This window comes from Salmo trutta, chromosome 10, assembly GCF_901001165.1.
Source record: "Salmo trutta chromosome 10, fSalTru1.1, whole genome shotgun sequence".
NCBI classification, from domain to species: Eukaryota; Metazoa; Chordata; class Actinopteri; order Salmoniformes; family Salmonidae; genus Salmo; species Salmo trutta.
In genome coordinates, this window is record NC_042966.1 from 36,406,225 (window position 1) to 36,423,505 (window position 17,281).

At 40.8% G+C, this 17,281-nt stretch overlaps 1 protein-coding gene across 1 annotated transcript; it reads left to right on the forward strand.

Annotated features, from left to right (window-relative positions):
• The first annotated feature begins 2,404 nt into the window (after positions 1-2,404).
• Positions 2,405-14,935, forward strand: LOC115201673 (hepatic leukemia factor). The gene is made up of 4 exons (XM_029765495.1): positions 2,405-2,787; positions 3,701-4,048; positions 7,524-7,735; positions 12,510-14,935. The coding sequence occupies exons 1-4, from the start codon at positions 2,649-2,651 to the stop codon at positions 12,723-12,725; spliced, it is 915 nt and encodes a 304-aa protein (XP_029621355.1). The 5' UTR covers positions 2,405-2,648; the 3' UTR covers positions 12,726-14,935.
• The last annotated feature ends 2,346 nt before the right edge of the window (positions 14,936-17,281 follow it).

The following is a 17,281-nucleotide window of genomic DNA, read 5'->3' on the forward strand; positions in this document are numbered from 1 at the left end:
ATTATTCTACAATGTAGAAAATAGTAAAAAATAAAGAAAAACCCTTGAATGAGTAGGTGTGTCCAAACTGTTGACTTGTACTGTACATGAGAGCGACAAGAGCTTACTACTTTATATTCTCATATAAACAAATAATTAAGGGATAATCAATGAGGGGCACTATGCGTTCTATGGAAAATAATGGAGTGGAAGGTGTGTTCCTCAACACGCTGCTGGAGTGCAACTGACTTTCCACCACACAGTTACATTATTTTCCAGAAAATGCATAGAGCCCTGAGTTGATTATCCCTTTTATACTGTAACGACCCTGGGTTTATAAGCGCGGAAATCGACTCTGCCGCTCGAGCATGCTTTTGCGGCACAGTCGATAGCGCGCCGGACTTCGGGCTTGAAGGTCGAGGGTTCGAGACCTGCTCCCTGCTGGTTCATTACAATACTATAGCTATAATTGAACACATTTGCCACTAGAAATATGTGTTCATTTGCCAGTAGAAAGGTGTTCAACATCCACTGAAGTAGCTAGCAAGTTTACTAGATAGCTACAGTACTAGTAGTAACTGGGGTAGCCATGGTAACCAAACAAACAGACTTGCTAGTTTAGCTAACCAAGCCATCAGACCTAGCTTGCTATTCATGAAAATCACTTTTCAGTTCGACTGCTTTCAAGAGCATCTCAAACAAAACATGTACAAATTAACTATAGCCATTGAATTCTAGCTGCAAATATACTGTGCATTATAGGGAAATGATGCACGCTCTTGAATGCCCTTCAAGCCAATCAGAAAGGAGTATTCAACAATGCCATGGTATAAACAAGATTATAAACCTGATGGTTCAAGTCCTGAATGCTGATTGGCTGACAGCCGTGGTATATCAGACCGTATACCACGGGTATGACAAAACATGTATTTTAACTGCTCTAATTACGTTGGTAACCAGTTTTTAATAGCAATAAGGCACCTCGGGGGTTTGTGGTATATGGCGATATACCACGGCTAAAGGCTGTATCCAGGCACTCCGCTTTGTGTCGTGCTTAAGAACAGCACTTAGACATAATATATTGGCTATATACCACACCCCCCCGTGCCTTATTGCGTAAATAAAATACTACATTGAGTTTCTATACAAGTAGGCTGTCATTGTAAATTTGTTCTTAACTGACTTGCCTAGTTAAATAAAGGTTAAATAAAAATAAAAGATAATAATAATACATTAATTGACAGAGGCTTTTCAGGACAATCAAGGATAAAAGTAGGCTACATAAAATCAAGTGCAGGTTGAATCAAATTATAGAGTAATACAATTAACCAATTAATTTAAGGGACAGAAGGGGATAGGGAGTAGGACAGAATCAATCAACGACCATTGGCTTTCTGAAAGAGGTGGTTTTTGTATTGTTTTTATAAGTGACTGTCTGCATTTTGGCAGCAGAAGGCAGCACTTGGGTGGGTGAAGATCCTGCAGTTGTTCACTTTGTAGGCCTAAATGGCTTATTTCATTTGTACAAAGAGTACAGGAGCTTTTTCTTCCCAGTAGGCTGCTGTGTGTTAGATTGAGTTGTTTTCACCCCGGTGAAAGCACATGAGGTTCAATGTGAGAACCGCCTAGGCCCTAGGAGGTGGTGAGCAGCGAGCGCAGGATATCTCGCTCAGCTATTGGACAAAAGTAGGTCAACCGCGCCCACTAACGTGACCCATCATTCCATCCATCTTTTTCTAGGCTAAGGGTGAAGGGGTTTGGTCCGTGCGCTCAAAGCATGACAGACTGAAAAAGCACTCTATCAAAAAAAGTGTTCTCATAGTTCCTCACTTGGAACATGACTACAGCGATTTTCATTTACTTCATGGTGCAATTAGTCCATCTATGTATGTATATGTCGGGGAAAAAAACGGTTGCCTAACTTTAGTGTAATTTGTCACGTGTTTCACATATGAGGACACATGGGAACAGTGGGTTGAAAACAGACGCACCTTGTACCTATTTTGAACAACGGCCAATATAGGCCTACATAATGTAATTATAGTGTACACACAAACTCGGATATTATACCAGTAGGCCTATTACTCTCTGTACACATGCATGTGATAAATAGCCCTACTTTGTCGGCTTTGACAGGATTTAAATGCGAGAAAGTATAGTCTGTAGAGCGTAGGACTAGGTCTATTCTAGTCCAGTATGTAACCTCCATACGAATTCGTCTGGAAACGCGATGGGCTATATAGAAACAGTGTTGTTGATAAGCTATATATCCTCCTTCCGTCAATAAAATATCCTAATAGCTAGGGGACTATGGTGTCTTGACTTCAGTCAGTGTCTCACACACACACATGAGAGAGAGAGAGAGAGAGAGAGAGAGAGAGAGATAAAATAGGCGGTGTCTCAGGGTTTGACGTCACATATCTCGGTTTTCACATGGTATGAATGGGTGGACGGGACCATCTCTGCCTTCTACTGTAGACTAGCAGGTGGCACTGGAACCAGCTTTTCCCACTGGCTTTTATTTCTCAATATATCGGCACTTGTTGAGGTTGAAATCGACCTGTGATTTCGATTTTTTTTTTTTCGATTCACTTGAACGTTTTGGATTTTGTTTTAGCCCACCAGGACCAGGTTAAGTGTTTTTTTGTTGACCGCTGAAGGAAGACGAGATGGATAAAATAGTGTCCAGACATCTCCCGGTGAATCCAAGGTTTCTACCTATGTCAAATCACTGGGTATTGAAGTCTCTACTGGAGAACCCCATGAAACTACCCCTCCTCCTCCAACAACATGAACAACAACATGAAGGTAAAAATAACGTTTATTTTATGCTCTTCTATTCTATTCCTTTCTATTCTAGAATATATAAACACTTATCTCAAACTTAAATTGTCTTTATTTTTATAGAGACAAGTTGTTCATTTACGTTGTTTATTTATTTGGAAAAGCTACTGGTATCTATGAACTCGCTTTGCTCCAGATAAATAGCGTAAATAATGCATTTTGAAATATTCTCTAAAGGCCTATAGCCAACATTCATTTTAATTGATAATGATTTGCTTCAGCGTCCTTACCTATCGAAATACAGGCATATGGATATAGTTCAAATAAAGTTACTAAATACTTGTGTGCCTGTCTGTATGTACCCAAACCGGCCCCACTAGTAGGCCTACAGTAGCTGTTTTCTGATATTAGTCACCTGACAGCACTTGACAAATTCATTAGCTAGCAATTAACTACCACACTTCTCCTTATTATTCCTACATGAATGTATTGTATTATATAGATAGCACAGTGATCAGTGATGTATGTCGATGCAATGGATTGATTGAAAGTATGATCATTTTAGTGATAGTGATGTAGCAATAGATATTGTTATTGAAGTAAAAGTTATCAAAGCAGGTTTCACTTCTGAATATCAGCTTTTTTTGCTCCTCAAAACCAGTTATCCAAACCAGTTAACCCTGAAGATGAGCTGCTGCATACCATAGAGGATACTTTAGTCTCCCAAATTACAGATACAATAAATAGATGCTGCACTTTCAATACTAGCATACAAGCCTCACGATTGTGCAGAACTTTATTATACTGTACTATTTCTGTAATCTAATTTCTGTACTGTAAAGTAAAGCGCTACCATTGTCTGTATAGATGAGCGTTGTTTTTTTCAGTGTCTTTTTCAGTGTCTTTTTCAGTACCCCCCCCCCAATGTTCTCTTTAGGATTCAAGAAGGAGAAAGAGAAGGAGAAGAAGTTGGATGAGGAGAGGAGTGCCCCACAGTCAGCCTTCCTGGGGCCCACGCTGTGGAACAAGACTCTCCCCTACGATGGAGACAACTTCCAGCTGGAGTACATGGATCTGGACGAGTTCCTGTCGGAAAACGGCCTCCCTTCTGAACTCGCCGCCTCCACCCACCCCAACCAGTACCAATCACAGTCCCAGCACCAGACGTCAATCATGTCACAAGCCCTGCCCTCGGTGATCGACCTTAGCAACCATGCAAGCGCATCAACGTCGGTACACACAAGCATGGGTGCACAGAACTGTCTCCCTAGCCTCGCCAGAGCAGGTGTGTAAAACACACACACACACACACAGACACATCAACACACACAGGGAAAAAAGGCTAACAACCACATACTCTGTTTGTCTGTACAGTGAACATCTGAAAGACACTTCTAGCTCATATAATACAATATCAACCACAGCTCAGGAAGAATAGAGTAGGACTACTTTATTAGGTTTCTTAGAAGAGGCCTCAAACCCAGAATGGAAAAGGTGTGAAATTCAGATGTTGTGATGACGTGACCCGTTAGTGTGTGTGTGTGTGAGTGTGTGTTTCCTCTGTTTATGCCCCTAATCGAAAAGTTGCGGGTTCGAATCCTCGAGCCGACAAGGTGAAACATCTGCCGATGTGCCCTTGAGCAAAGCACTTACCCCTAATTGCTCCAGGCTCACCGTTGATAATGGCAGACTCTGGCCGTGACCCCACTAGCTCAACTAATTAGTGTACTGTTCTGTTTTTTTAGTCACTCATTTTAAGCACTTCTGTTTTGATAGGCAGGTCTTAGACACTTCTGAAAAGCATAGATTGCCTTGTCATGATTTAAGTGAAATCTTCACCTTGGAGGTCAAATCTCTCACTTTACATCCCTTCCGGTAATTAGTGTAATGTTCTGTTCCAGATTCACTCATTTGAAGTACTTCTGTTCTGAGAGGCAGCTGTTGATTAGCCTGTTCTGAGTACCAGCTGTTGATTAGCCTGTTCTGAGTACCAGCTGTTGATTAGCAGGTTCTGAGAGGCAGCTGTTGATTAGCAGGTTCTGAGAGGCAGCTGTTGATTAGCAGGTTCTGAGAGGCAGCTGTTGATTAGCAGGTTCTGAGAGGCAGCTGTTGATTAACAGGTGCAGTTCTAATAAAGCATACTTTGCCTTCTCGTGATTTATGAAATCTTCACACTGGGGCTGGAAGTCAAATATTTCTGTACATCCCAGTACATCTGAGCTGAGCTACGTATAGATCTATCTACATTGCATTCGTAAAGTATTCAGACCCCTTCACTTTTTCCACATTTTGTTACGTTACAGCCTTATTCTGAAATGTATTAAATATGTTTTTTCTTATCAATCTACACACAATACCTCATAATGACAAAGTAAAAACAGGTTTTTACAATAATAATAAAAAAATATTTATTTACATATTTATTTGAACCTTTGCTATGAGACTCAAAATTGAGCTCAGGTACATCCTGTTTTCATTGATCATCCTTAAGATGTTTCTACAACTTGATTGGAGTCCACCTGTGGTAAATTCAATTGATTGGACATGATTTGGAAAGGCACACACCTATCTATATAAGGTCCCACAGTTTACAGAGCATGTCAGAACAAAAACCAAGCCATGAGGTCGAAGGAATTGTCCGTAGAGCTCAAAGACAGGATTGTGTCAAGGCACAGATCTGGGGAAGGGTACCAAAACGTTTATGCAGCAATGAATTTCCCAAGAGCAGTGGCCTCCATCATTCTTAAATGGACGAAGTTTGGAACCACCAAGACTCTTCCTAGATCTGGCCGCCCAGCCAATCTGAGCAATCGTGGAAGAAGGGCCTTGGTCAGGGAGGTGACCAAGAACCAGATGGTCACTCTGACGGAGCTCCAGAGTTCCTCTGTGGAGATGAGAGAACCTTCCAGAAGGACAACCATCTCTGCAGCACTCCACCAATCAGGCCTTTATGGTAGAGTGGCCAGACGGAAGCCGCTCCTCAGTAAAAGGCACATGACAGCCCACTTGGAGTTTGCCAAAAGGCACCTAAAGGACTCTGAAACAAGATTCTCTGGTCTGATGAAACCAAGATTAAACTCTTTGGCCTGAATGCCAAGCCTCACGTCTGGAGGGAACCAGGCAGTGCTCATCACCTGGCCATTACCATCCCAACGGTGAAACATGGTGGTGGCAGCGCCATGCTGTGGGGATGTTTTTCAGCAGCAGGGACCGGGAGACTTGTCAGGATCGAGGGAAAGATGAAGAGCAAAGTACAGAGAGATCCTTGATGAAAACTGTCTCCAGAGCACTCATGACCTCAGACTGGGGCGAAGGTTCAACTTCCAACAGGACAACGACCCTAAGCACACAGCCAAGACAACGCAAGAGTGGTCACTGAATGTCCTTGAGTGGCCCAGCCAGAGCCCGGACTTGAACTCGATCGAACATCTCTGGAGAGACCTGAAAATAGCTGTGCAGCTACGCTCCCCATCCAACCTGACAGAGTTTGAGAAGATCTGCAGAGAAGAATGGGAGAAACTCCCCAAATACCGGTGTGCCAAGCTTGTAGCGTCCCATGAAGACTCAAGGCTGTAATCGCTGTCAAAGGTGCTTCAACGAAGTACTGAGTAAAGGGTCTGAATACTTAAGTAAATGCGATATTTCTGGGGGTTTTTTATTATTAATGTGCAAAAATGTCTTAAAACCTGTTTTTGGTTCGTCATTATGGGGTATTGTGTAGATTGATGAGGGGAAAAAACGATTCAATCCATTTTAGAATAAGGCTGTAACATAAGTTTTATGAATGCACTGTATATGTCTCAGGCAGCATCAGTGTAATTCATCTCGTCCACCAGCTGTCTCTCTCTCACTCTCTCTCTGGTAGCAAAGCCTGGGGACGAGGTTAGTTAGGTAAGTATTTAAGCCTTGGACAAATAAGCCCTGTCCGAGCCAGAACAGCCCATAGGGACAGGGGCCTGTCTCCTGTTTCTGTAGTGTGAGGCAGCTTGATGTACAAGTAAACCCCCTGGACAGGTCACTAGTTAGAGTGTGAAGGCTATAAGGTTCTCTATACAACTATTCTACCTCGGCTCAGGTTAGGGAAGGACCTAGTCGTCACATCAGGTTCAGATTGAGGTTGAGATGTCATTTGAACACTGAAAAGGAGCAGGGGCCTCTGGCACTATCGCTTTCGCCCATCTCACACCAGCTGGCCTCCAGCCTCAGGCCCACTCAATGTAAATATATACTTACATGCATAATGCTTGTATAAGGACAGTGGTCAGAGGCAGATGAATACAGACTTATAAAATAAATTATGTCTACATAACCATTTTCGAACCAGTGTGTTTCTGTCCAGTAGTTGGTTCAGAGTTTATTCTGGATGGGAATTGGAGGGGGAAGATGAGGGGTGAGTATGTAGGTACTCACAAGGGTACTAGAGGTTTCACAGACTGGCAAACTTTGGTTTAAGTTGTGTGTTAGCTTTGTGTCTTGTGCCCCCCAGTGGCTGCAGTTTGCCACTACTACAGGATACATTACAATAACAATGTGACTATTCATGGTGCAAGGAATAAAAACGCACTACCTTCACCTTGTCACATTGATTTTGCTGAAGTTTAACTTTTATCATGAATGTCTTCAGAATAGTGCACCAAACCACCAACCCCCCCCCCCAAAAAAAATATGTAGTGGTAATTTCTCGAATTCTATCAAACACATTTCTATAACCTACTTCCATGTATCTAACGTCCTTCTGTCCTGCTACTCTCCCTCACCAGCCCTGCCGTCCAGAAACACTCCCAGCCCCATCGACCCAGAGTCCATCCAGGTGCCGGTGAGCTATGTGCCTGACCCTGCTGACTTGGTTTTGTCCAGCGTACCGGGACAGGAGATGTTCGACCCCCGCAAACGCAAGTTCACCCCCGAGGAGCTCAAACCACAGCCCATGTTCAAGAAGGCCTGCAAGGTGTTATTGCCAGATGACATGAAGGTATGTGTGTGTGTCTCTCTGTATGTGCGTGTGTGTGTGTGTCTCTGTGTCTGTGTCACGTCTCCTAATCTATAAGATTATTTTGCGCTGTGTTATCCCTGATTATGAAACAGGTAGATCCTAATCTATAAGATTATTTTGCGCTGTGTTATCCCTGATTATGAAACAGGTAGATCCTAATCTATCAGATTATTTTGAGCTGTGTTATCCCTGATTATGAAACAGGTAGATCCTAATCTATCAAATTATTTTGAGCTGTGTTATCCCTGATTATGAAACAGGTAGATCCTAATCTATCAGATTATTTTGAGCTGTGTTATCCCTGATTATGAAACAGGTAGATCCTAATCTATTAGATTGTTTTGGGCTGTGTTATCCCTGATTATGAAACAAGTAGATCCTAATCTATCAGATTATTTTGAGCTGTGTTATCCCTGATTATGAAACAGGTAGATCCTAATCTATTAGATGATTTTGCACTGTGTTATCCCTGATTATGAAACAAGTAGATCCTAATCTATTAGATGATTTTGCGCTGTGTTATCCCTGATTATGAAACAAGTAGATCCTAATATATCAGATTATTTTGAGCTGTGTTATCCCTGATTATCAAACAGGTAGATCCTAATCTATCAGATTATCTTGAGCTGTGTTATCCCTGATTATGAAACAGGTAGATCCTAATCTATTAGATTATTTTGCGCTGTGTTATCCCTGATTATGAAACAGGTAGATCCTAATCTATCAGATTATTTTGAGCTGTGTTATCCCTGATTATGAAACAAGTAGATCCTAATCTATTAGATGATTTTGCGCTGTGTTATCCCTGATTATGAAACAAGTAGATCCTAATATATCAGATTATTTTGAGCTGTGTTATCCCTGATTATCAAACAGGTAGATCCTAATCTATCAGATTATCTTGAGCTGTGTTATCCCTGATTATGAAACAGGTAGATCATCTTCTGTTATTGATGAATAGATGATTCATAAATAATAATCACAGTGAGTGAATGGCATGTAGTTAGTGTAGTAGACCATAGTGTGTAGTTAGTGTAGTAGACTATAGTGTGTAGTAGACTATAGTGTGTAGTTAGTGTAGTAGACTATAGTGTGTAGTTAGTGTAGTAGACTATAGTGTGTAGTAGACTATAGTATGTAGTAGACTATAGTGTGTAGTAGACTATAGTGTGTAGTAGACTATAGTGTGTAGTTAGTGTAGTAGACCATAGCGTGTAGTAGACTATAGTGTGTAGTTAGTGTAGTAGACCATAGTGTGTAGTTAGTGTAGTAGACTATAGTGTGTAGTAGACTATAGTGTGTAGTTAGTGTAGTAGACTATAGTGTGTAGTTAGTGTAGTAGACTATAGTGTGTAGTAGACTATAGTGTGTAGTAGACTATAGTGTGTAGTAGAGTATAGTGTGTAGTAGACTATAGTGTGTAGTAGACTATAGAGTGTAGTTAGTGTAGTAGACTATAGTGTGTAGTTAGTGTAGTAGACTATAGTGTGTAGTAGACTATAGTGTGTAGTTAGTGTAGTAGACTATAGTGTGTAGTTAGTGTAGTAGACTATAGAGTGTAGTAGACTATAGTGTGTAGTAGACTATAGTGTGTAGTAGACTATAGAGTGTAGTAGGCTATAGTGTGTAGTAGACTATAGTGTGTAGTTAGTGTAGTAGACTATAGTGTGTAGTTAGTGTAGTAGACTATAGAGTGTAGTAGACTATAGTGTGTAGTAGACCATAGTGTGTATTAGAGGATAGTGTATAGTTAGTGTAGTAGACTATAGTGTGTAGTTAGTGTAGTAGACTATAGCGTGTAGTAGACTATAGTGTGTAGTAGACTATAGTGTGTAGTAGACTATAGTGTGTATTAGAGGATAGTGTATAGTTAGTGTAGAAGACTATAGTGTGTAGTAGACCATAGCGTGTAGTAGACTATAGTGTGTAGTTAGTGTAGTAGACTATAGTGTGTAGTTAGTGTAGTAGACTATAGTGTGTAGTAGACTATAGTGTGTAGTTAGTGTAGTAGACTATAGTGTGTAGTAGACTATAGTGTGTAGTTAGTGTAGACTATAGTGTGTAGTTAGTGTAGTAGACTATAGCGTGTAGTAGACTATAGTGTGTAGTTAGTGTAGTAGACTATAGTGTGTAGTAGACTATAGTGTGTAGTAGACTATAGTGTGTAGTAGACTATAGTGTGTAGTTAGTGTAGTAGACTATAGTGTGTAGTTAGTGTAGTAGACTATAGCGTGTAGAAGACTATAGTGTGTAGTAGACTATAGTGTGTAGTTAGTGTAGTAGACTATAGTGTGTAGTTAGTGTAGTAGACTATAGTGTGTAGTAGACTATAGCGTGTAGAAGACTATAGTGTGTAGTAGACTATAGTGTGTAGTTAGTGTAGTAGAGTATAGTGTGTAGTTAGTGTAGTAGACTATAGTGTGTAGTAGACTATAGTGTGTAGTAGACTATAGTGTGTAGTAGACCATAGTGTGTAGTAGAGTATAGTGTGTAGTAGACTATAGTGTGTAGTTAGTGTAGTAGACTATAGCGTGTAGTAGACAATAGTGTGTAGTAGAGTATAGTGTGTAGTTAGTATAGTAGACTATAGTGTGTAGTAGAGTATAGTGTGTAGTAGACTATAGTGTGTAGTTAGTGTAGTAGACTATAGCGTGTAGTAGACTATAGTGTGTAGTTAGTGTAGTAGACTATAGTGTGTAGTAGACTATAGTGTGTAGTAGACTATAGTGTGTAGTTAGTGTAGTAGACTATAGTGTGTAGTAGACTATAGTGTGTAGTAGACTATAGTGTGTAGTTAGTGTAGTAGACTATAGTGTGTAGTAGACTATAGTGTGTAGTTAGTGTAGTAGACTATAGTGTGTAGTAGACTATAGTGTGTAGTAGACTATAGTGTGTAGTTAGTGTAGTAGACTATAGTGTGTAGTTAGTGTAGTAGACTATAGTGTGTAGTAGACTATAGTGTGTAGTAGACTATAGTGTGTAGTAGACTATAGTGTGTAGTTAGTGTAGTAGACTATAGTGTGTAGTAGACTATAGTGTGTAGTTAGTGTAGAAGACTATAGGGTGTAGTTAGTGTAGTAGACTATAGTGTGTAGTTAGTGTAGTAGACTATAGTGTGTAGTTAGTGTAGTAGACTATAGTGTGTAGTAGACTATAGTGTGTAGTAGACTATAGTGTGTAGTTAGTGTAGTAGACTATAGTGTGTAGTAGACTATAGTGTGTAGTTAGTGTAGTAGACTATAGTGTGTAGTTAGTGTAGTAGACTATAGTGTGTAGTTAGTGTAGTAGACTATAGTGTGTAGTAGACTATAGTGTGTAGTAGACTATAGTGTGTAGTTAGTATAGTGTGTAGTTAGTGTAGTAGACTATAGTGTGTAGTTAGTGTAGTAGACTATAGTGTGTAGTAGACTATAGTGTGTAGTAGACTATAGTGTGTAGTTAGTGTAGTAGACCATAGCGTGTAGTAGACCATAGCGTGTAGTAGACCATAGCGTGTAGTAGACTATAGTGTGTAGTTAGTGTAGTAGACTATAGTGTGTAGTTAGTGTAGTAGACTATAGCGTGTAGTAGACTATAGTGTGTAGTTAGTTTAGTAGACTATAGCGTGTAGTAGACTATAGTGTGTAGTTAGTGTAGTAGACTATAGCGTGTAGTAGACTATAGCGTGTAGTAGACTATAGTGTGTAGTAGACCATAGTGTGTAGTAGACTATAGCGTGTAGTAGACTATAGCGTGTAGTAGACTATAGTGTGTAGTAGACCATAGTGTGTAGTAGACCATAGCGTGTACACACAGAGCCATCAACTCTGTTTTGTTTGACCACCACGCTGCTTTATCTCTCTCTTTCTCTCTCTCTCTCTCTCTCTCTCTCTCTCTCTCTCTCTCTCTCTCTCTCTCTGTCTTCTCACTAGCTGTTTCCATCAGCTCTCATCTGACCCTGACCCTATTTGCACCCTTCCCATTGGTCAGATCTGACCTAAGGGGTGTGGTCCAGATAAGAGGCTTAGCTGGTCTTGTGTTCATCCCAAGAACACCCTGTGTGATTAATCTCTCTCCCTCTCTCTCTCTCTCTCTCTCTCTCTCTCTCTCTCTCCCGCTCTTTCTCTCTCTCTCTCTCTCTGTCCGACTAAAGGGATTTGCCTTTTTTATTTATTCACATAAAGGTGTATCCATGCATGGCTTTAGTCCAGTAATGAATTGACTGAAAGCTGCTTGTGTAGCCATACAAAGGTTATGGGAAAACTCCTCTAGCTGCCAGAGCGAGAGGAGGGGTAATTTTCTAATGGGAGAGATCTGTCACTGACAGTTAACATATGGCTGTGTTTGATTTTTTACTTTGGTTTTGGACATTTGTAGTTTAGGCACCTGTTTTCAACACAGAAATAAGTCAATGAAAAGTTGTCTAAAGCTACCAGTCCAGTTAACATGATTATATCAAATATGTGATTATTTTTTAAATAATAATTTTGCTCATCGGTAGTGTATAATTAAGTAATAAGGCCCCGGGGGTGTGGTATATGGCCAATATACCACGGCCTCAGGGCTGATCTTCGTAGCGGCGCAACGAGGATAAACTGGTTACCAATGGAATTAGAGCAGTAAAATGAAATGTTTTGTCATACCCGTGGTATACTATCTGATAAGCCATGGCTGTCAACCAATCAGCATTCAGGGCTCCAACCACCCAGTGTATAATTAAGTACATTTCCCCCCCTTTTAATACCCACTCTCTTCCCTTGCACCTCTCGAGCAGGATGACAGGTATTGGGTGAGGCGTAAGAAGAACAACGTGGCTGCCAAGAGGTCACGTGATGCCCGTCGACTCAAAGAAAACCAGATCGCCATCCGAGCGGGTTTCCTGGAGAAGGAGAACTCCGCCCTGAAAATGGAGGTGGCCGATCTGAGGAGAGAGCTTGGGCGCACAAAGAACATTGTGGCCGAGTACCAGGCCACACAGGGCCCTCTGTAATGGGACTGAGACAGAATACACTCACAAACATGGAGAATACACACACACACACACACGCACGCACACATACACACACCCGGCCATGTTGCCCAGGTCCTCATTCATCCCTGAACACCCCCTGAAGCATGAGGCTGAGAGGCTGAGCTAACATCTGTCTGAGGCCACCACCCGATCCATGTCCTCCCTGCCCGAAAACTGCCCCCACACACAACCTAGGAACTGCCTCCTACCATCTCACAACTCGTATCAAGAGATTGAAGGACAAAATGATTTCAGTAGCACATTTCTACTCATTTTCTATACCATATATTTCATCCTCATCCATGTCTCTCTGTGATTGGCCCTTGTGAGGGAAAGCGGGTAGCTTTCTGTACTGTCTATGAGTAAGAAACGGAATGTGTTTATTTTACTTCCGATCTGTGTGTGTTTTTCATTTGGTTATTTTCTTTCTGATGTAGTGTACCTGTCCACACATGGCTTTTGTGTTATTTTCCACATTTTTCATGGCTTTTACTGTGGTGTTTTATTTTCTTATGAATATGTATGTTGAATTGTATGTTACCTACCCTCTTCCCACTCCCTCTTGATCCATAACGTCTGCTATTGTCTGTGAATGATCTTGTGTTAATGGTTTCTTCGGTTTTCTATGGTTTCCATACTGTAAATGTCAGTTGAGACGTCTCCCCTGACGTTAACTGTCCCACTTTATCCACCTCTCTCCCCGTCTTTTTCTCCATCAGATATAAGCTGTTTGTAATGTGTAAACAATCCCTGCACTGCTCATACTTTTAAACCTCTCCCAAGCCTACATACCGCTAGCCTGGGTATCCTACTGTTTCTGCATCAATCAATGCTACGTTGTTGCCTTAGTGAGTCAACAACATGTTAGATAAAGCAGAGACAGACCGGCCGCCAGGCTATCATGATGTCAGCTTCATCATTCTCATGTTCTTCTTATAGCAGTGTTATGTATAACAAAGGTTTGTTTCTAGTTCCTTGTCACCAGATCACTCTGTTGTACAGAACAAGTTTGGGAGGCTAAAGCAATAAGGCAGTATAAGCTCTTGGTCTCCGCTCTACCAAGCTTACTGTCACAGACACGCATGAAACTGCCCTCTTTATTTCAGCACGTGAACAATTTGTAATTGATTTTATTAGTTGATATTATGATATTTATGTCTTTACATCAAATCAGGCATGTTTCTATTTGTTGTTCAAGCATTCAAATGTGAACATTATCAGCATCTGTGCAGTAGGCAATAGTTTTTATTGTGTTCTTTTTATTTTCTCAAGCATGACTTCTCTGTGTCAGGTTCTTGTCTACAGAGGTACGGTGTCCATATTAGGACTGCCTCTCAGTCCTGCCGAGATTGAAAGAAATCCTGCTGAGAATGAGGCTGTCCTAATATTAACACCGTACAGATGCTCTCCCCATGACCCAATGAGAGATGAATGTAACAGATGTACTACTGTATATAACAAATTAACACAGTTTACGTTGGGCAAATGAATGGTGTTGCCTATACAGTACTGTGGAATATACCCACATCACTTTATATATCTCTTTACTACAGACCAAAAGATGACAGTATAGAAAGGATATGTTAATATATTAAAGCTTTTGTTGTTTATACAAAGATATTCTTGTTTTTGTACAGTATTTTTTTTCCTACATATATCTCCTGTGTATTTAAAAAAAAAAATGAACTATGTATATTCAGAACTTGTTCACTTCTACCGATGCTGTTCCTCAGATACTTTGCATGGGCATTACTAAAGACAACATTACAAATCAAACTGACAAGTCAGTCTCACCCTTTTACCCCTCCCGCCCACCACAGACAATCTCAAAACGGTTTGCTGTTTTCGTTTTAAAAAGTTTTGTATGTTTTGTTGCGTTGTTTATTTGGTTTGCAGAAGCAGAAGCTCTGTAGTCTAAGAGGAAGATTGATATTGGCATTCCTTTTTAAATTCTTATTTGTATTGTATGTAGTTTTGGCATAGAAGAAAGTAAAATCCCAAAAACAAGGACTTATGTTATGTCTCTTCTTCATTTGTCTCTTTTCTGTGATTATTCGTACTTTCCTCTTGGTGTAGGGTTCACTAGACACAATGCTTATATGCTGATATGTTAAAATCTGTGTTTTTCCAAATATTTCTCTCTTGTCTTTTGTTTGTTTTTCATGATCAAAATAAAACTGTTGAAATCATCTGCTAGTTATGTGGTCTTTCTGATGATAAAACAAGGGGGATTTATTTTATTTATTTTTATTTTATTTCACCTTTATTTAACCAGGTAGGCTAGCAGAGAACAGGTTCTCATTTACAACTGCGACCTGGCCAAGAATAAAGCAAAGCACACATACAACAAACATACAGTCAATAATACAATAGAAAAAGTCTATATACAGTGTGTGCAAATGAGGTAGGATAAGAGAGGTAAGGCAATAAATATGCCATAGTGGAGAAATAATTACAATATAACAATTAAACACTGGAATGGTAGAATGTGCAGAAGATGAATGTGCAAGTAGAGATACTGGGGTGCAAAGGAGCAAGATAAATAAATAAATACAGTATGGGGATGAGGTAGTTACAGATGGGCTATTTACAGATGGGCTATGTACAGGTGCAGTGATCTGTGAGCTGCTCTGACAGCTGGTGCTTAAAGCTAGTGAGGGAGCTATGAGTCTCCAGCTTCAGTGATTTTTGCAGTTCGTTCCAGTCATTGGCAGCAGAGAACTGGAAGGAGAGGTGGCCAAAGGAGGAATTGGCTTTGGGGGTGACTAGTGAAATATACCTTCTGGAGCACATGCTACGGGTGGGTGCTGCTATGGTTGACCACTGAGCTGAGATAAGGCGGGGCTTTACCTAGCAGAGACTTGTAGATGACCTGGAGCCAGTGGGTTTGGCGACGAGAATGAAGCGAGGGCCAGCCAACGAGTGCGTACAGGTCACAATGGTGGGTAGTATATTGGGCTTTGGTGACAAAAGCCCCATATACTACAGGTTGATTTGGAATGAAAGGGTTGATTTGGAATGAAACAATGTTGTCAATCCACAAGCTCTTGGTTGGATTCGGTGGTTTCCCTGCGTAGCATCAGATGAGGAAAAAAGAAACAAGACAAGACATGATGCAATAACTATCTGTATCTCATGAATGAGAAAAATACATCAGAAATATATGTTTTTGAAGAGTCAGATGAGAGAGTAGTCTTTCCAAAAGTAACCACTGGGGGGCGCTCTCCATCCATGGCTGAACTTCAATAGCCTGGTCCCATATCATAGTTTACTACCATACTACTGCGTTATGTGCTGTAGCCAACGCTTCTGTCATTCAGCCATACATTCTTTGGCGTGACATTTTATGATTAGACAGATAGGCTAGCACAATGTGTGTTTGTGTGTGTGTGTGTGTGTGTGTGTGTGTGTGTGTGTGTGTGTGTGTGTGTGTGTGTGTGTGTGTGTGTGTGTGTGTGTGTGTGTGTGTGCGCGTGTGTGTGTGTGAGTGAGTGTTTGTGTGTGTGCGAGTGCGAGTTTGAGTGTGTGCGAGGAGTGTGAGTGAGTGTGTGTGTGTGTGTGTGTGTGTGTGTGTGTGTGTGTGTGTGTGTGTGCGCGTGTGTGTGTGTGAGTGAGTGTTTGTGTGTGTGCGAGTGCGAGTTTGAGTGTGTGCGAGGAGTGTGTGTGTGTGTGTGTGTGTGTGTGTGTGTGTGTGTGTGTGTGTGTGTGTGTGTGTGTGTGTGTGTGTGTGTGTGTTATGCTGTACTGTGCTGTCTACCTCTCTCTCTCTCAGCACAAACACATCAACTAGTTTAGTTTTTAGGGTTTTTTATTCATCTTTTTTTATACAATGTTATTTACAGGGGCTTGGGCAACAGTGATACTTTGTGATACTTTTATTTAATGTGCTATATATTCTAGCAGTATGTTAATAATGTACCATAAACATAACATTTGATAAAGGATATACTGTGTTTTGAGAGCAACATGTCTAACTTCTCCCCAAAACCTGGGCGTTATTCATTAGTGTACACCGTAGCAAAATGTTTTGCAACAGAAAAAGACAACAACTGTTTCTTATTGGGAAAATTCCACCCTGTTTCAACCTGTTTGCTTCCATTTCATAACTCATGAATATGCCCCAGGCTTACAAGTTCATTTGAACGTTGGCTCAAGTCAAGTTTGATTTTAAATCCTCCCTCTTGCGTGCCACAAATATCTCCCTCCCTAGACTAAGTCCCTTAACTGATGTCCAATCCTTATTAGTCCCACTACCACCTACGTCAAATCCAGAATATGACCAAAATGTTTTTGGTCTGTTAACAAGAAGAAACGTGTGTTACCCTGCAGAGAGGACCAAAGCAAAGCAGAGCAAACATCAGAAAGAATACGTAACCCTCGCTCTCCCATAATACTTGAGTTGGACTCTAATCCCTCAAACATGAAACATGGGGGAAATATCATTTGCTGCTATTCATATTGCAAATGGGTCTCTGTGATTGGTCAAGCCATTGGTTGGTCTCGATGGGCACTGAGCTGACAAGGCCCTTGTTTTT

What these genes read in the sequence shown, in the direction of transcription:
- LOC115201673 (XM_029765495.1), top strand. Translation starts at nt 2,649, where the DNA reads ATGGATAAAATAGTGTCCAGACATCTCCCGGTGAATCCAAGGTTTCTA. An exon ending in ACATGAACAACAACATGAAG is followed by an intron (nt 2,788 to 3,700) that starts GTAAAAATAACG and finishes TGTTCTCTTTAG; the next exon opens with GATTCAAGAAGGAGAAAGAG. An exon ending in TATTGCCAGATGACATGAAG is followed by an intron (nt 7,736 to 12,509) that starts GTATGTGTGTGT and finishes CCTCTCGAGCAG; the next exon opens with GATGACAGGTATTGGGTGAG.